We start from the raw sequence: 20782 nt of genomic DNA, 5'->3' as shown, positions 1-20782 counted from the left end.
AATTTTTTTTCAAAACTGCAACTATTTTAAATCTGCATAAAAATGCAAGCAGCTGAGCTTTAATTGCCTTCAGGATGCAGTAAGCAGCAGTTGTGGCTGAAGACAGTCTTCTAGGTGGATGCCAGGAGACTGGGACGTGCTTCTCTGGGAAAGGGAGCTTTCCCTCTGCCCCTGCCCCCACCCCCTGCTCCCCACCACCTTTTCTGGTAAGGACTGTGAGGCCTAACCCCATAGAAGAACTCCACAGGAGTCTTGAAAAATCTGCTCATAGTTTTTCCTCTAATCCTCATGTGGTTTGTCCCCGAGCTTTTGGCCTGCAATCTGAGGAGACAACTGACTTTTTGCGTTTTATACATTTTATTCATACATTTCTCCAACTTTGAAATGACAAAAGCCCAATTCTATGGTTTCCCATTACACAGCATCCTACAGGTATGTATATTCTACAAAGAATACTATGGAGTTTCTCTTTTTTCCCTGTCACACAAGAGAGAACTGATTAGTGTTTCATCGACTTGTACCGGACTGGCAGTTCACCAGTGCTCTGGATATTCTGGTGACAGGGTAAAGGATCAGGAAGGGCGGGACGTGTGCTAAGGCATGTAAATAGATACACACAGAAAGAAAGAAAAGCAGGACATTTACAAAGAATCCGAACCTCTCAAATTCCTTCATCTTCTGGGTGTTGAAGGACATCTCCTGCACAAATGCTATTGCACTCTAAGGCTTTGCTGTACCCTGCAAATACTTACAATTGGATAGGGTGAAATATACAATAACCATGAACATCTCTCTCTCTTTTTATCACTGAGACAATACTTCAAAACCTTTTATAAAAAGGCAATAATACATACAGAAAAAAGAACACGGTGGCAAAAGTTTATGAAAAACAACCCCAGAACTGAGTTTGAAAGGCGACGCGTCTACATTGCAATTAACCACAATGCTCTGGTCTCAGCATGTGAGGATTGGGTGGCCTTCACAGCAGTCATCCTGCCTGCTGCGCCCAGCAGCCTCCCACCCACCTGCACAGATGACATTCTTGGAGACAGCTAAGACTGTAAATTGATTCCCCCAATTATTTGTCTCTTAAAAAAGAAAAAGAAAACAGGTGGGGCCACCCATTGTGGAGGAATTCCTATTTCTACTCCCAAGTACAACTTGGAGGTTGTAATTCCCTTGGGTCCAGAGATGGTCGCTCCAGGTCTCTATGCTTTCCTGACTCACTGAATACACTAGCATGCTCCTTTGGTCACACACCAGAGAGAATGGAGCTGACACTTAGCAAAGGCCTGAGCTTCTGAGGATATATAAGTACTGAGTTGTGCTTGGGGTCAGAAATGAGGACTCCTGTGTGGTGACAAACATCTTTCCATTTTCTTTTGCTTGGTCCATTTGCACAGGTTCAAGAGAGTTGATGGAGGGTCAGGTGAGAGGTGGTAGGAGCTCTGGATTTTCCACCCCGCTCTCCTGAAGAGCTAAGACTTGGTATTGCCTGCCCTAGAGACAGTGCTGCCGTCTTCCTACTTCTAATCCAGTGGGCTGTGTCTGCCCAACTTCTGCAGTGACAAGTGACCAGGAAAAGACCAGATGGGGAAAGGGATGTTGATTATTGGTGAACATAACTCTTTATCTCTTTTTGCCATTTCCTGGGTGCATGTGACATCTAAACTTTACTCACTAAGCTGGAAAAGTCAAGATTCCTAATTATCTCCACATTTAAGGCAAACTGATATGTGAGCGCATGGTCAAAAGCAATCAAGCATTAAGCCTGATAAGTATATTCTTTTAACAGTAAATACCATATAGAGAGGAAATCTTACTTCTAAAGGAATAAGAAAAGGGAAGGAAAACTGTGACAAAACGAAATGACTTGGGATTAAAGCTTGTAGCCCTTCTGTAAGCTGCAGTGTGTGAAGCAAAATATCTAAGAGAAGAATAAATTAGAGGTGCAGAACAAGACAAAAGTGCTCAGGAAATTTCACCGATTATATGTTGTCATCAGCCTCAGTAGTTAAGCCCTTGAAAAGAGGATGGAATTAGGAGGCTGTGCTCAGTTTTGAAGAAAGCAGATTTGATGAAAGGAAAGAAAGAGTAGGTGGAATGAGGCCTGCGAGGGGCTTACTTTTGGAATGTTGATTGCAATGTGCCTTCTACTCTTTCCAAGGAGATGGTCTGAGAGGCATTTTTACTGAGAATTTATTAATTAAGGAATTTTCTTGCTAGCTTTAACCAGCATGCTCTCTTTGCCTCACGTTAAGAAACTGGCCTGAAATGAAAACTAGGACATCATGTCAGTGGGAGACAAATAAGAACTTTCTTTTGACTACCTCATCCCTAAGGGGTGATTTTCCCAGGGTCTGTTTCCACTCTGGCCTTCTCCACTGGCCACTCTTCTGCACGGTTACCCAAATAAGTCAACTTTTTCAAGGAATGAGCTCAAAGCCTTAATGAACAGATATCTATGAGTGAAAAAAAAAACAAACAAAAACAAACAAAAAACCCAAAACCCTCTGCAGCGATGAAATAAAAGCCTTTAGAAACATAACAGTAAGGTAGAGTCCAGGTCTGCCTAAATCACAGAGGAAGGCTTGCACCTGACTGAGTCGCTCCAGTAATGTGAAATGGAATTGAAAAGGGGAAAGAGGAATGCTCTGCAATTCCTTCACACAGTGAGGAACTTTGCAATATCTTTAGTTATACTGCCACCAATATAGTGGGCTGGGAGGATGTCTTCTGAATGCAAAACAGCAAGAAGTAGGTCACCCATTTTCTTTTCCTCTGAGCAAATATTTTAAGCCATCTCACCTGACAGGAGATATATTTAATTGCATTTCAAGAGACTACAATGTTATCTTGACACTGGGAAACTCTCAAATGAATTAAACTGGGCAACCTTTTCTTTTTCAGGGTTAAAATTGGTAAATGCTGCATGTGCAGAGTAATTACTACCTTTTGTTTAGAAAATCAGGACAGTTCATGTTTTTATGAACAAAGAACACAATGTATAAAAAATACCACTTTTTTTTTTTGCTTTGGGGAGTGTGGGATTCGGGTGGAGAGGGAATCCTCAGAATAAGAGTCTTCAAGTTTTCGACTGACCACTGATAAGATTTACTAATCAAATCATTCATGCTAGTCCTTAAAAGCAATAATAAAAAAAAAGGTTTTGTTGATGGAATGGAAGCAGTAAAGAAGTTTTTAGAAATTACAATTGTAAGGTGGCAGCAGCTGCAACGCACCAAAATCACTCTGAATTCAGAAATTTAAGTATTTTCTGCCAGGTCATAAAGACACTGCTTTAGAGAACATGTGTATTAGTGGAATTGGACAGATGACCGTTTTAGAAGCCTGGGTACAGGAATTTCTCTATCTGCACAACAGCGAGCACAATGCCTGCGTGTGTGCTTCTTAGAGGATGCATAAAGCAATAGAGAAGCAAGGACAAGCCCTAGAATGCTTCTGAATCCTGGGGTCACATAAATTTAAAAGGGCATGTATGGCTCTTTTCCTCCTCTGCTTAAACTGTCTTTAGTAACATAGTGGATGGATTAAGACAGGCATCTCGGCATGATCACCATCTCTGGAGAGTTGGTCTCAGAGGGCAAGCAGTGGTGAAGGTTTCCTACCAAAGGGAGGGAAGTTTCTGTTTCCTATGCACGAGTTGTACTCTTCTTTGTGCTTCAATGGAAAAGAGGTAGAGTGGGCATTTTCACACTGAAAAGGGCCCAAAGCATGGTCAGTACCATTATAGGAATGACTGCCTTGCCTTCGGATCGACTAGATTGAAATTAATTCTAACACAGCCCTAGACAACTCGTTGGATTTCTCTCCTCATCCAGGGTCAGACCACTGTGGTGCTTGCCTCTAGTTTGGGTGTTTGGTCATCCTGCTGTGGGGCCTAAAGAGAAGTCCACTCAACACCTTGATAGCAAGTTGCAGACTCATCTTGTTACTGACAAAGGATGACATCAGAAAAAAAAATTAGCATTGTTTAATAACAGTAGGTGGTGGTTGACAATGTAAAAAGAGTATACAAATGCCTTCTGTTTGGTCCTTTAAGAGGAGCTGTTCAGCTCAGAACACACCCTGCACATCCTGCCAAGGCACAAAGTGACTGAGGCCATCTAATCTACAAGAAGAAAACATGATGTTTTCTTAAGGATCACAGGTTACTATAACAACGTCACACCCTCAATTTCTACCAAAAAACATTCTTCTGACCTCTGGCAAAGAGTCTGAAAACGCTAAGCCTTACTCTCCTGTACTGGAAGAATGTGACCTCATGGAAGTGTGATGAGATGGTTCATGTCTCTAAACCAATAAGGAAAGATTCTTCTCCTGTGCCAAGGGATATAGCAAGAGGAAGTAGAAACCACAGATGGCCTCCAGTCCATCCATGGCTGCTGTGGCTCTTTGGGCACACCCTTCTCTGGGAGTCAGTCGATAATCTCTTGCAGATTATTTTGTTGCCCTACCAACTGATGTCACTCCTGGGACTTCTGATGGTTCAATGAGCGTCTAATGAATTATAAAATCTAAAAGATCATTGGCTTGAAAAACTGAATAAATCTATAATGAAATGAAGGACCCAAAGGCATTTAATTATTGAACACATAAAAGGAAGTATATTTTTTAAAAAATTGGTCAAACTGTCCTGTTAGTTTTCATTTTAAAGGAATTTACAGGGCTGTTATAGGTTATTCTTTTGGAATAATTCAGTTTATAGCAAGTGCCTAAACTGGTTCTTCATTGCACAGTATTTTCTCTTAAAATGGGTGCTTTAAAACAATTACATACATATTAAAAATCCTCATTTCTTTACTTAATTAAAACGTTAATACTCTCAGACAACACAGATCTGAAATGGTGAAACCAGCAATTCCCCCTCCCACCTTACAACAAATTAAATTGAGACAAAATTACAAACACATTTCACTACATGATTATTGTTAATAAAAATCAGTTTCTTTTTTTTTTTTATAAAGTTGCCCGAAATGCAAGGGATGTGCATAGGTTTACAACTTAGTCATAATAGCATTTTATTCTTATTCCCCTGGGTGTGCCCCGTGAACGGAATGTACTTTGCTGTAGATTACAGATTTTTTTTGTCCAACACAGACACACCGACAGCATAAACGCTCGCGACTGTCCACATGCATTAAGAGTCAAGACCCAACTTCAAATCTCTAAAAGGTTTACAGGGTGCTTCAAAGAGACAGTATCACATTATCTGGATGTTACATAAAATGACTTAAAAAAAATACTATTCTAAAAAAAAACAAAAGAGAGAGAAAAAAGGCCTTTAAAAATTTATGACTGTTTTGTAATCACTAGACTAATTATTTCAAATAAATAAAGGAAAGAAAGATATTCCAATCCATAAAATCAGACTCTAAAAAGAATGTAGTGTTCCACCCCCAGTCAAGGTAACAGAATCATTTTTTATTATTATTAAAATAGATTATAGAAAGCAGCATCTATTTTGTGCAGTTTTTAGGGGCCTTGGAAATAAAAAGCTATGATTTCCAAAAATATAACATTCCAAAGGATTGAATAATACATACATTTAAAGATACATTTTATTAAAGTTTAGGAGAACTGATTAAAAAAGATACTGTCTCTTTAAATTAGTGTGTAATTGTTTTTCTCCTCCTATCTATTCGGACATGACAATAATTATAAATGTAGGTCACACTACAACTAGGTAGTCTCTAGGGACCACGACCTGCTGACACAAGGCCGATAACAAAGAGGCTTTTCCATGTATGAGGTGGTTCCCAGTTAGGCATCAGATATCTGGGGAGAGGCCTAATAGACCCAGGATACTGGGACCCACTGTGGGGCTGTGCACACGAGCTCAATGGCTTCCTCCAGGTGTCTGATTGTCTCATCAATTTCATTGTTGATAATTGTGAGATCAAAGTAGTGCGCATATGTTCTCTGTAAGATATCAGACTCCTTCTGGAGACGCTGAAGAGATTCATCCTACATGGTGATGGGATGGAGGGAGGGATGGGCACGGGAGAAGGGAAAAGCAAACAGAAAAGACAAAGTCAGTAGGATTCTTTCTGTTTTTACAATTCTGTTTGTCCCAGAGTCAGAAACAGTCAAAGCCAAACCCTGATGTACCACATCTGGGCATGAGGCTAAGTCTGCTTCCTGACAGAGGGTACAATGTTGGCTGTGGTGGCAGGTTTTACAGAGCTTACTGCTTGCAGCTGAGACTGTTTACCATGCAATAAGGGGTCCCATGACAAACCAGAGAAAACACTCTTCGGCAAACATGTCCTCCACACCCAGGCCTGGCCTAGCTCTGTGTCTGTCCTGGAACCAGTTGGGATATGGCCATGTGAGGTGTGGGTTACCAGTGGCTACTGTAGCCCAAGCTGTTATTTCTTCAATCCTCTAACTCAAGCCCACAGGAAGACCCATGATCTAGTGTGACCTCATCTCAGGTACCTGATTTGGTAGATGTTTTCACTGGTAAGGTCAGAGCGCCCCTTATCCCCTTCCCTTGGTAATTTACCCTCACTTAAGCCAGTCTCCAGAGCCCAGGTGCACTGGCACAGTATGCCCCTGCCTTTGGACATCAAATTAAGTTGTATTTCCTCCTTTTCCATTGAAAGTCTCAACATGTCCCAGGAATTCAATTATATATAATGGCCCTCAATAGCAGCAGATGCTGGAGGCAAAAGCCTTTTTGATGTTACAAATAATGGATGGAATAAGGCCATTTTCCAAATACAACACAGCAACTAGTTGGTGTCTGATGAATTTCCCCCAAATTTGTCTGCACTCGAAAATGGTCACACAAATGTCACTGTTCATAGTTACTCACATCTCTCATGAAAAAAACTCTGAAGAAGTAGCTACTAAACTCCAGGGAGGTTTGCAGTAAAGGACTTTTCCTAAACTCCTACAGCTTGGTACAGATTTTGAGAACTCTCACCAGGGGTGAGCCAACAGTAGGAAGGAAATTTGGGTTCTGAGTTCATCATGTGAGTACAACTCTAGCCGCAGGGTGGAAGTTTTTTCAAGATAGGGATGTCCGAGGGGTTACCAGAAAGTATGCCTCTGCATCATTGGGGTTCAAATTTTGCTATGCTGAACTCCCAATAGACAAGTTCAAATTTGAAACCTGGGACCTTTGTGAGTCAAATCAATTCACCAACTCCCAAACACCACTAAGTAAGTTATTGGGTTGAGTCTTAACTACATATATTAATACAACTAAATACCTCTTTACCTGTTTGATTAGTATCTCTCCCCAATTAGAGTATAAACTTGTCATCTCTGTAACCCTGCAATTGGCACAGTGTGTGCTTTAGAGTAACTGCTTAATAAACGCTGTTGAAAGAACAAGCAGTTGGCTTACTGATACTGGTCATTACAGGACTGTATGACTATTAAATCTATAATCCAGAAACAGAGCAATGCTAGTTGGAAATGGGGCCCAGGGTGACAGGGACAGACCTCCAAAAAAAAAAAAAAAAAAAAAAAAAAAACCAAAAGATGCAGTGTCTTCAGGGACTTAGGAGCACTTAGCACTGTTTCCCTACACCTCTCTGAGGCTCATATTAGACCCTTTCTTTTATTTAGGCTCATATTAGACCCTTTCTAATCAGTCTGGTGTGATGTAGATGTAGCTCTCTAGAAAGGGGATCAGAAGTGAACTAATGAACCATATGACACTTGGTTGATTCTATTATACCACTGTGATGGAGATGTACAGACACTAGAACAGTCTAGAACTCAATCTTTCCAATCAGGACACTCTCAAGTGAAAAACTGCCTACCTTTTTGTCATCTTCTACAGGAACTTGAAAGCAGGATGGGACATGCTTTGAATGTTAGGTGTTAACAACTATAGTGTAGATAAGACCTCAGTTAATAATCCCCTTCTAAGGTCATATCAGCACACAGCTTGCACTTAAAAAGCATAGTATTTTCACTGCGGCTTTACAATAAACCCAATAAAAAGTCACCATTTTAGGACACTTGCATTTGTCCAAAGATAGGAGCATTCCCTACAGGTACGAGAAGGAACAATTTCCCCAAAGCCACTCTTTGGATTAGATAATTCTACTTGAATATACAGTCCTGGGTTTCAACAACCACTAGCAATGTTTATTTGCTCGGAAAGCTGGGCTGATGAAAACATTCAGGAAAATCTATGGCTGAAATCATCAATTTTTAAAGGCAGCTCACATAGAAAAATGAAGATTCTTCCTAGGGATCTTATAAGCTGAAGCTATATTTGTCAGTTTCTCCCTCAACAACGGCTTGTATATGTACTCACATCTGCGTAGAGTTAACTCAGTGAAAAGAAAATGCCTTTCTTCTAATAGCAAAAGCAAGGATGAATGGGAACAAAATATCTACATCTAAATCTATTATAAGAAACATGACTGTATTTCATCACCTCCTAGCTGGTACTTACAGGCAATTTTCTGCACCATTTTGGCAGCTATGGAAAATTAGTAACAGGGTAGGAAAACAGGCAAACAACAACAAAAAGAACAAAGCAAAGATGATAATTCAAGAAAAATACATGGTAACGAGAACAAAAGCTGTGATATGGAATTTCAAACATGTTTGCATATTAAATAAGACTGGAAAGTATACTTTTTAAAAGGAATATACCTTTTGCAAATGAAATGACAAAAAACAATGACTGAAAAATCTGTAAATCTGTAAATCTAAATATTTAATCCTCCTTAAAGTAGACAAAGTGAAAAGTTCCAAGCCCTGATTTCACAGCTTGGGTGAAAAGGACATTTGCCCTGGGGTGAGTTTACGCCAGGGTTACATGTTTACCGAGCAGAACGAAGAGTATTCTGATGGTTTCTATAACCTGCAAAAGTAATGGTCTTCAGAATAACTCTGTATAGAGGAGTCTTCTCTTAAGTAATGAATCTCCTGTAGATAAGCACCTGATATACTTACCCGAAACCTGATGTCCCTTCTTATCTACCCAGCAATAGAAGGCCTTGTAAGTAGGCTTGGAATGAGAAAGGGTAGTAAACTCTCTCAGGTACTATCCCTGCGGAAGTTGCTGACTTAAATTGGGTTGATGGGAGGCAGAGCTCATTTCCCGATTTGGTCTTCTCCAAAGGCCTGGATATAAATTCTGTATGGGTTCCACTCCAGGGGTTGCCGAGGGGAAACTGGGAAGCCCATCCAAAGTGAGGAATTCCTTTTAGCTCTCTTTAGGCAAAGCAGTCTTTGGCTCAGATGTGATGAACTCCCCACCCCCCCACCCCCAGCCCAGAGCTGGACCTGAGGGTTGCTGCTGTCTTAGCAACGTCCCTATCAGGAATGGCTGGCAGTTTGGAAGGCTCAAGACTCCTATAAAGCATTCTGCCCTGGAAGGGTGAGAGTGTTTACCCTTATAAATTTGGATGTAGACTTACTGATAAGGTCATGGGCTGTTCCATGAAACATTTTATCTATATCCTCTTTCGTCACCTTTTGCTCCAAATGTAGACTGACACATGATTCAAACTCTGCTTGGGACTAAAGCTTGAATATGCCTAATGATTCTGATCTAAGAAGAAACATACTACCTTTGTTGCTAAATTCCTAATACTGAAACAGGACTCTAAGCTCTGGAAATTTTAATTCCCAGCATCAATAATAAAGCAGAGCTTCATTGAGCTGTATTAATGAGACTGGTCTTTAGTCTTGCATGTATGACAAAGAGGGATCCTTACAACAGCTGTGCTAATTTGGGGAAAAATGTCAAGTTGATTCTTACCTCATTTAAACCTGGAGTAATAGTAGGTGCAGCAATAAAAACAACAAAAGGAGCAAACTCTGCAGTTCTCAGGACCTTCAGTGCCTGTGTAAAAAAAAAAAGAAACTTAAAAGAAGAAATGACTAATATAACTTTCAAATGAGTCAATAAAAAATTACACAACTGAAAAAGCCCTTGGTTCAAAGTTCTGGCAAGGTATTATTACATTTACCAAATTTATTAATAACTATAACTTCTTTTCTTCCAAAGGATGGACAGTAGTTATCCAGAAAATAAAAGTTGATAAAGTGGACATTTTTCTTACGAATCTCATGAGTCAATTTGATTTCTTTTTCTTCAGGAAAGTTAATACTGATTACATTGGTTAATGACACTTAAACCTGGTTATTAGCTTTAGCCTGGATTTCAATTTAATGCATTTTTTTGGGAGACTTGGCCCAGCAGGCTGGTTTTACTACTTGTTCTAGAGCCCATTTCACTATAAGTCAAATTTCAAATGCTAACCATAGATAGAAAATGCTGGTCACTGTAAATGTGGGGGCTATGTACACATTTATATGAGGTATTCTGAATTTCCCTGATGAAAGGCCCTTGTGGGATTCACTGGGAAGGAAGCCTTGTAGTGTGTGAGACCTAGCCCAGGGCTGGAGTCAGAAGCTGGGACTGTTTGTCTTAGCACTGACACTAAGGAGCTGTGTGGCTGTGCAGATAGTAGGCTCAGGAGAAAAGACTGCATTCAAGGGAAAAGGACCTTTGAGGCTTCTTTTAGTTCCCTTTGGAGACATCTCAAACTTCAAATTATGTAAATAACTAGTGTGCACAGATATACTGCATTGCTGAAATCAGATGCTGTCAGAGTTGATTCTGGTAAGGGATTATTGCTTCAGCTCCTCCCCTTTGAGGACATGAAACTCCTATGGGTTCTCAACTCCCTTACAAGGAACAAAGCCCAAGATAAAGAAGTACATAAATCACAAATGACTGAAATGTAATTAATTCATGTGTGCACATGTCAGGAGTGAATATCTTGCTGCCCTTTATACAAGAATTTAACATACCTACTCTGTTATCCTTATATTTTGCTTTCTTAATAGTCTTTACATTTGCTGACTCAGCTCTATTCTTATTACTCCATTTCCTGCCTGTTTTATTATAGTAACAATTAGACAGGTCACTCTGTCTCCAAGCTTGCTGCTTTTCAATCCATACTCCACCCTACCGCAAGAATGATCTTTCTGTAATGCAAATCTGATCATATCACTTCACTGTTCAGAACTCTTCAATAACTCCCTCTTGGCCTCCAGATAAAACGTATACTCCTTTACCTAATTGTCAGCTCCCTTATCAGCTGACCCATGCTTACCTCTTCAGTCCCTCTCTGCCCCTTCCCCTTCATGGACCAGCCTTACTGAACTACTTTCAGTTCCAGAAAGGGCCACTCACTCCGGCTTCCTGGCCTTTTTATTTCTTTTGCCTGGAACTCCTATTCCCACTTCATCTTCCCTACTTTACTTTTGCTTGGCTAAATAATCTTTCAGAATTCAATACTGATGTTATTTTCTCTGGCAAATCCTTTGTGAGCTCTGTGCCTGTGCTTGACACCCCACGCATATGCTCCCTAAGTTCCTGCACTCATGCAACAGCATGGGAAATGTAAGTCCTTGCTTATTATAGGGTAAGCTTCTTGAGGGCATGGACTGTACCTTGTTCAGCTGTATTCCTCAAGCCCATGCCCATGCCCATGAACTGCTTTCTGATAAAATTAAAATGTAAAAGCAATAAATTCGTACAAAATTTATTTTGTCTTTTGAGGCAGGTTCAGTTAGAGGTTACATAGGTTCAACTATGCTTTCTTGGTTGACGGGAATCTGTTTGCCTCTTTAAGCATATATAAGCATGTTAGAGAGAAATTTGATACAGAAGATCCTGGCTTTCTTTTGTAGTGTGAGGCTCACTTTTACTAGGATTGTATTTCTGAATTTTAGTTAAGCAGTGTGTCCTGTGGGTTAGGGGCACTTGTTTTATCTGTCTGTTAAGTCTTTTAATTGTTAAAGTCACAATCTCAGATTTCTGTTGTAAAGAAGTTTGTATATGTTCATTTTTGAAAGAGGTATTCAAGCCGTTTCAAAATTTGCCAGTCTTTTTGTGACTAAGGACTTTAGCAAGGAACAAATAAGAAAAAGTTCATATATAGCTCAATCAAACTTAACAGGAACCTTCCCTTAGAAATGTCCTTCTATTCAATATTATCTTGATTCTCAGTCAAGACATAAGGTTTCCTCATTTCTCCCATACTCCACTACCCTGTCAGACACCCCCCACCCCACCACAGCCAGCTTCTAGACAACTGAGATGGAAAAAGACATCCTAATGCACAGTTTCTACCCTTGCTCCCATCCCTGAAGAGAATTTGTCACGTGGAAGTTCACACAGCCTGGATGCTGAGTGGAACCCGTGGAAGAAATAGAAGATGAAATGGTGATTTCTCCACTCATTAAACCTGCCTGATATCCACCCAATCCTCTCAACATATTAGGTACTATCCTGCTAACATACTGCACCACCAGAAAACCATTTATTTGGAAAACAATAGTTTAGCTCCCTGCAGATTATCATTCTTTGCACTGCATTTATGCCCTCAGTCTTTATCCATAAAGATATGAGGGTCATCCTGCATTCATTGCATAAAATTGTTAAATGAGTACCATATCTGTCATATTTCCTAATATCTCCTGTGTCTAAGATTCATGTTATATTCCTTTAACAACTAATTCTAAGAAAAAACTTTCTATTAGATGACAGCTATGTCACTCATGAGATTCCATCCTCTCCCCTTCTTTTTGCCTGGTTGCCAGGAAGTCCAGGGCCAAATTTAATGTTTACCATAATAACAAGAGTAGCTCCCATAGTTAGCATATTTGGTTCCTCTTCCTTTTCAGGGCTTTGAGTTTCTATTTCTAGCCTATATATTGTATATTTAAAAATTATACATGGGGGGTGGGCCACGGTGGCTCAGCAGGCAGAGTTCTTGCCTGCCATGCCAGAGACCTGGGTTCGATTCCCGGTGCAAAAAAAAAAAAAAAAAAATGGGTTAAAAATTATACGATGTCTGAAATCCTGACTAAGATTTTCTTGTTTATAGGCCTGATATTGTTAGTAGAGTCACCATATATTTCATCAGTTGTTCTTGAAGGTCTCTGTCCTCAAACTCTGCTCTATTTATGAGTCTCAAGTGTGATGCCCTTTTGTGTATGTATATATAGTTTCAGTTGACCAAGGTTCAGGGCCACTTTAGGAACAGATTCACAAGGATTCCCCTCTCTCAGGCATTTAACAGGTGACTTTAATATGAACTTTAAACCCTCCTCCTTTCTGACTCAAGATGAAACACACATTTGTTAATATTTATAGGCACATATCTCTCTCTGAGCCCCAGAGAGAGTCATAGAGACAGAGTCAGAAAAAGAGAGAGAGAGAGAAAGGGAGGGAGGGAAGGAAGGAAGGAGGGAAGCAGGAAGGGAAGTGGGGGATGAGGAGAGAGGTAAGGAGGAAGGGGGAAGGTAGAGGTTTTCTATAGAAAGAACACTGACTACATGCTGGATTCAAATAGCCAAAGCAGTGTTGTTAGCTTAATGTTTAAAATAATTTCTTTTTTCAGAAGAGAAATTGATTTTATAGCTTATATATGGCCAAGGATTAATCTCAGGTTTCCATCCAGTTCATTTCGAGAAAATCTTTACCTATAGCTGCTATATCCTGAAGGAATAAAAACTCATTTGTCTCAAGTATTTAAGATACAGATAAGTATAAAAAGTATCTGGTTTGTAAGCTTAAAAAGTACAGAAGGGCAAGCATTTGAGTAATTTTCTACAGAAATCTAAGGGTTTAAGGAAGGACACAGTGACCCAAGAAACAATCTTAAAAGAGCCAACTGATTTAATAAAACAACCATGGCTCAGAACCTTGTACTTGTTTCAAAGTAAAAAATCTTAACAAATGACTGAAAGCTATTCCTTGATAATGCCCTTTTCTTTCTGTGGGCAGAAGCAAAACTACAAATATTCTGTTACTGTTAACTTTTTAATGTTACAAACAAGTACAGTAGAATAAAATGAAAACTTAAAATCTAAAACCATCACATAAGTTCTGATTATACACTTTTTTAGGGACATGGATTATTTTCTAAGTCATGGCTTTATTTTCATGAGAAATAAGCTCTTTAGATTTCTTAGAGGTGACTGTCATAGCAATCGTCTAAAAAGTAAGAATTCAAATTGGACTACTACATACACAGCAGAGCCCTAGGAAATGTCTCAATTGGGATTTATCATAAAACAAACAGCTTGTTCAAATTCAAACGGCTATAAAACCTTGTACAAGCCACAATTACATTAAGCCTTGTCGTCCTTATCTACAAATGTAGACCCTGATAACTCTACATCATAGGAGTAGATAAGACAACAGGAGTAATAGTGCCTAGAAAGCACTATAGAAGGCAACCTATTATTATTTTTAAAAAGTTGGGTTATTCATTTTCCTCTAGTTTAATGTCTTTACCATGGTGCTTTAGGTTAAAAGTTGAACTGTAATATCTTATTGTACGGTATAATTAGACATTTGTTCAATTTGGTCTCAATTTTCTATAATAAGTTAAGACGGACAAAGTGTTAGATCTGAAATAAATGAGTTAAACACCAATGTTAGTCTTTATATGGTCCACATGTAGTGGAAATGGCATCAGCACTGGTAGAAGTGAGAGGATTTAAAAGAAAATGCTGCAAGGCACTTCTCCAGTTATGGACCACTTTTGATACACATCAAGGAAGGAATTTCATCCTCATCAGCTCTTGTTTTTATTCTTAGCAAATAATAAGTGCTTAATACAAGTATGTTGAATCAAACTGTCAGTGAGATACAGTAGAGAGGGTAATCTAACAAGCTGGGGCAGGAAAAGAGCATGAAGAAAAATGTCCTAAGAAGAGCCTCTCTGGAGCACCAGGGCTCTGCCTGAAAGCAAGTCATTCATGGCCATGGGCATCCTGAAGGCAGGATGAAGGCCCTTCCCTACCCATGGAAGGAGTGGGTTGAGAGAAGCCCGAGGGTGAAGCTCAACTAGTGAGGACTCTGTGGGCATCCACAGGTATATCAAAAGACGTGACAGTCAGAGTGAGACCAGTACTGGGTGCAAGTCTAGACTTGGCAGGGTGTAACCCATTGGGCAGGAGAGTCTGGGACCAGAATGGTCAACCAGACCAGCAAGGGGAGCATGACCTGGGAGACCCCTGTCTCAAAAGCCACTGCCCCAAAGAGGCTCAGGCAGAGCACAGGATGCCTATGGCCTGTTCTTAGAGATAGGAGGACCTAAGAGATCATGGTTCTGAGAAGTAGGTACACAGGAAGCAGGAGAGAAAAGTGCAGGTGAGCACATCCAGCAGTCATGGGAGCAGGGGACACTGTGCCCAGCTGGGGGCAAGGAGGAACTCTGGTAGCAAGTGCAATGGGTCAAAATAACTGCTGTGGATGTCCTTATGAGGCCAAGAGAAGTGTCTCCCACTCAGCAGTGCAGAGCAATGCATGAATTGCAAGGGCAAGGAATCAGGGAGGGCTGAATGATGAGAGTGGAGAAGCAACAGCAGCAGCAACAGCAGTGGAGGCAGCAGCAGCAGCAGCAGTAGGAGCAGTAGCAGCGGCAGCAGGTAAGGCAGAAAGCCTTAGAGGTTGGACTTAGGGAATGCAGAGGGAGTCTGAGGAGCCCTGCAGCCAGCATACTGCTAGAGACATTACTACCAGCAGAAAACGACGTTCAGGTGAAGACCAGTGTGGAACCCAAGGAGAGGATGTCGAAGACCAGGACCAGGATTGAGACTTTGCCTCTAGCCACCCCTGGCCAGAAGATTTTTCCAATCCCTAATAAGGAGGGATTAGTAGTTAAACAAAAAAATCAATCTGTGTTAGACATCATATATTTAGTTCTATATAGGTCCAAGTTAATTGTTAAGTTAACTATATAATGTTCACCCAACTGTTGCTTTCCTCCCCAGCCCCTTAACCACATCCTTTTGTGGTTTCCAAAGTTCAAGAATCTCTTCAGGTGCTGTGAAACAGAAATAAGTGAACCCAACTGGCCATGATGTTAGGATCCTGCAGCCCAGTAATGAGCTGTCAGGCCCCACGTCACACAGACCTTTGCCACGCAGGTTCCATCCTTGTTTTGGGGATGGCTAGGGAACTAAGTCTCACACGGTGGCCCTTGAACAGGGAGGCACTTTCCCTGCCTGGGACAGCCAGGTAAATAAGCCTCTTGATGAACAGAGCCCACTTGAGGGCAGGTGGTATAAGGATTCCATGTATAAGTGATAAGGAACTTTGGATACAAATTAGTGTCAGAAATGGCAGATCAAGGAGTCACAAGGGCACCATAAACTTTTCCTGCAACCTACCCTGATTTTCACAACTCCCAACTTCCTACTGTGCTTTAAGTCCACTTTCTATTTGGTTTGCCTCAGAGATAAAAACCAGCTTGCTAGCATTTTTGATGTAAGGACTTCAGCTTTCTCTTTTCAAGTTGAGTAATTCCTACCACTAAAGTGTAGACGTATCTACGAATCATCTAATCATCTCTATGTCTGGCTTTCCTTTGAATCCTCTCTAAGTTCTCCATATTCCTCCTACTTTTAGCTCAGGGTCAGGCACTATCCTCAAGTGAATAGATGGCAGAGGCTGAGAACCATCATGCAGTCTACATCTCTGCTCCATCTGATGTTCCCTGGGTTCCTTCATGCTTGCTTTCAATAAATCTAGTGAGGAGTTTCAGACTAGGCCCCAGGATTAGATTTTCTTCCTAATCTGGCAGAGGCTCTGATGGTCTAGTGTGATATGTATCAAATAAGGAAAGCTCGCTGTTGTAACAAAACGCAAGAGTCTTATCCTGAGGTCAGATTAATGTAGGACTTCTGGAAGGCACAGACACAATCAGGTCCTTTATTTGAACTTCTGAATTATAGTAAATCTCATAAGAGAGTAATTTCTGCTTCTTAAATGCACGGTGTATACGCTGAATCTGAACAATTAATTTGCATTCTAGATTCTTAACCCACGATGTCTTGATTACTGATACTCTCCTGTAGTTATTATTAAATTATGTGACCAACCCATGGCTCTCTGATGTCAGTTTTGATTTTAGAATCTGAGATTAGCATGCGGGTGGGAAGACAGAAGGACTGTGTGTGGCTGGGCATTACCTGAGGCTCCACGTCCAATATTGCAATCAACCCCTGCTCGTGGATCTTTCGGATGGTCTCCAGTTTTGTTCCATACATTGCATCCTCATGGCTGCCATACTCCAAGTACTCATTATTAGAGATGTCTTGCATCATTTGGTCATGAGATACAAAGTAATAATTCTTTCCATTTTCTTCATCTTTCTTTGGAGGTCTGGTTGTATCTGCAAAGTCACAAGTCAAGAAATATTTAAAAGGCTGAGCTTATAAACGTACACCCCCAATAGACCTACTAAAATCTAATCTCTTCTTAAAAGCTGTGGGTTCTTTAGTACATGTCATATCCCCTGTTGCCTCTCCCAGTAGTTTTGTAGAACTAAATTCTAGAAATTATATTTATCTGTGTGACTTCAGAAAACAGGAGCCAGTTACTTATCTGGTCTAATGACTCTTTCAGTATTTAGATGAAAAGATGTATTTCATTCCTCTTTGAACATGCTAAGCCACACAGGAAAAAGAAACTAAGTGATCCAGGATTAACATAACTCACTGCATGCCATAATGTGGGTAGGTCTGGATCAGAAGAAAGGAGAAAATATAAAAAATAGCAAAATGAGATGAAGGAGGCAAAAGAAAAAGGTCTGTGTTTGTCTACAGTTGCACTCCCTGATACGGTAGACTCTGGTCACCCAGGGTAATTTAAATTTAAATTAATTAAAATTGAATAAGTTAAAATAAACTTATAAGTTAAAATTAAGTGTTCAATAGCCACATGTGGCTAATGGCTATGTATTAGACAGTGAATAGCATATTGGATAGTGCTGGTGTATAGCATCTTGCAAAAGGAGAATGTTAGAATATAGCAAAAGACACCATTTTGAAGATGCAATAACATTAACCAGATGTTGCTATAATTGTTAGGGAAGACATAAATCAGGGAGCTGGCAAACTATGGCCTACTGGCTAAATACAGTCTGCTGTCTGTTTTTGTAAATTAAGTCTTATGGAACAGAGTCATGTCCATTTGTTTATATGTTGCCTATGGTTGCTTTCTTGCAACAATGGCAGAACTGAGTGGTTGTGAGGGACCGTACGGGCCTGTAAAGCCTAAAATATTTACTGTCTGGCTCTTTTCAGAAAAAAGTTTGCCAATCTCTGACCTGAACAAATCTATGCTAAAGTCTATTTGCATAAACTCTAGTCTGTGGGATACTAATGAGATCAGTATCCTTTCAAAGCACACTTTAGAAAATATTATTCTAGACAAACCTGGAACATTGGCTTTAATTTTTTTCTTCTTCCCTTTCTCCCTCCCTCTTTTTTCTTTCAATTTTTTTCTCTTTTATTTTCCTCCCTCTCTCCTTTTCCTCTCTCCCTTTCTTTATGGAGCAAACACAAATTTATGCTACTCTCTGTTGTTGTGTGTATGGGTACACATTCATGGGGAAATCTTCCTCTCTTGCCCTGACCAGACCATAAGAGATGCCAAGTGGATGTGGACATCAAAATGTGAATGTTTTAAAGAGGAATAATTTCTCCAGGTACATTAAAAGCTGGAGAAATGGCATACTATATTGTACTATTTTCAGACATCACAGTAGTTAAATATAGGCAACCTACACCTCTGGGTTTAAATATTTCAGAGTAGACATGATTGAGGTTATTAATCTTAAGCTTCAAAATTAAGCAAGTTCATTGGCCATTTAATAACATGGGGGGTTCAATTGTTACATGATCAAAAAGAAACTAAAAGTTAGCTATGCTTGCAGTATTCATGATCTAGATATAAGGAGAATTAAAGGGACATTTCAAGGTATTTTACTAGTAAACCTCAGTGGCACTAATTGAAATGATATTTAATGAATTTCCCTGTTGTACATAATCAGACAGGGTTCTGGGATGAGGGTGGTCTTATGAAGCCCCATGGTTCTCTGGGCTGTAGACGTAACAGTGAACAGTCTGACAACTGTTTCAGGAAGGCATCTGAAGGCCCTATAGGATGGTTCACACTTTCTCAAAGTATAATTTCTTAAAATCATTCTCCTTTAGCTCTATCTACTCAGAAAAAGATACTAAGTGCTAGAAAGCTTTTGGGGTTCAAGCAAAATATTTACAGCGTTATTTTTGGGGAAGTAGGAGTAGGTACGTTTCTTTTTTAGATTTTCTTAATTTCCTACAACACACATTTATTACTTTATGTAGTCAGAAAAAATATAAATTACAATATTAGAAGACAGATAGGAAAAGTATAATAAAAGAGAGTGAGGCATCACTTACGTGGAATAGGGTATGCAAACCGGTCCGGGTGCTTTGTAATGAGGGTGTTTTTTATGTGTCGTCTCCCAACACCATGTGCACCTATGTCATTTTTTTTAAGAAGGACAATTGTTAATAATGCTCACAAAATGTTTTGAAGATGAAAATTAGGACGCTACTTGTATAATCAAGCTTACCTAATAAGACTAGTGTTTTCCTTTTGAATGCTGGCAGTTTTACTACTTCTTCATATGTAACAAGATCTAATTGATCAAACACTAAAAGGCAAAAATTTAGAAAAAAGATGAATTTACGGAATGAATAATTCATGTTTGTAAATTACAATTTTACTGGTAAAACAAAAATTATAGTAAAGCCATGTCTTAAAAATAGGAATCTAACTTATGACTTATCACTTATAGGTAATTTAAGTCATATAATCTTTAGGGATAAAATTTCATTTTTAAGCCCATAAAAATGCACTTTAGAACTAAGGACACCCAAAATATGTTGAGCACATGCATAAAAGTCCAATTCTAAAAGATACTGCATTTCTTTTCATGCAGTATCAAACAAATCATATGAATTCATTCAAAATCACATGCTGTTGTCATTTCTGCAATTCTAACAAATCAGCAATACTAAAAAGAAAAAGTCTACAGACGGTGACCAACACCAACATGAATATAACATGAATGCAACTAAAATTAACTAAGAGAGAGGCCAGCTAGATCATTTTAGAGATGGATGAGAAATGCATGGACAGCTGGTCTTTAACTTCATGGTTCTTTCTTTCAACAGAGTTGATGAAGATAGCATGATGGATTCTTTCAAAGTCAAGTTCTATGTATGTAACTATGGTTTCACATGTGTTTGAAATAAGCATCGCTCAAGTTTTATTATATATTATATATATTTATTATAACCCAGATAGCCATTTGATGGAAAGTCTTGGGTATGTAAGTAGGAAACTGTTTGCCAGCTGTTACATGCTTGGCCTGTGTGTAGTAAGTCAGGCTAGACAGAAATGGAAAGAAGCATGAAACAGAGTCTAAGGCTGGAAGCCTTTGCAAACGGGGAGTTCTCTAATCATTACAGACCGAGAAGAAATATTTTTAAAAAGTATTTTTTGAAACCTGCCTCTTAATAAAACTACTGAAAAAAAAATTTCAAGCAATGTATGAAACTTTCCTGAGAGGATGGCCATTTGAAGTTCAAAATAGTCAAAATCTCACACACATTTGACAATTCTCAAAAGAGGGTTAAAATCATGTGTCTATGTTTCCTGTAATAACTTCTGCATGGTAATACCCCAAACATTGTCAGGTACACATTGAAATGCCTTTTTAAAAGAATACTGAATAAGCCCTGGATTTTAAAGGGGTTGAGATAAATTCAATAAAATTGATGCCATGGTGTACTAAAGAAATCTGGGATGATACAATCGTTTAGAGAAGCTTTCACTCCCTGAAACAATATGGCCAAATGATTTTGAGTATCAACTCAGTCCTTAACATTTTTCATCTTCCCAGTAGCAAAGAACCTT

General features: G+C 39.5%; 1 protein-coding gene across 8 annotated transcripts in view; it reads right to left on the bottom strand.

Moving 5' to 3' along the window:
* Positions 1–4946: 4946 nt before the first annotated feature.
* The window catches only part of CASK (calcium/calmodulin dependent serine protein kinase), a 533324-nt gene continuing 517488 nt past the window's right edge, over positions 4947–20782 (bottom strand). For all 8 annotated transcript variants that reach the window (XM_077145443.1, XM_077145445.1, XM_077145446.1 and 5 more), the window contains 5 exons: positions 19434–19514; positions 19258–19338; positions 17002–17204; positions 9761–9844; positions 4947–5988 (listed from right to left, as the gene is read on the bottom strand). In XM_077145443.1, the coding sequence (XP_077001558.1) occupies positions 5812–5988; positions 9761–9844; positions 17002–17204; positions 19258–19338; positions 19434–19514 (626 nt within the window). In that variant the 3' untranslated portion in view covers positions 4947–5811. The remainder of the gene's footprint in view (positions 5989–9760; positions 9845–17001; positions 17205–19257; positions 19339–19433; positions 19515–20782) is intronic.

The sequence above is a fragment of the Tamandua tetradactyla genome, chromosome X, assembly GCF_023851605.1.
Source record: "Tamandua tetradactyla isolate mTamTet1 chromosome X, mTamTet1.pri, whole genome shotgun sequence".
Taxonomy (NCBI): domain Eukaryota; kingdom Metazoa; phylum Chordata; class Mammalia; order Pilosa; family Myrmecophagidae; genus Tamandua; species Tamandua tetradactyla.
Note: the sequence above shows the minus strand (reverse complement) of the source record. Positions and strands in the feature narration are given on the sequence as shown.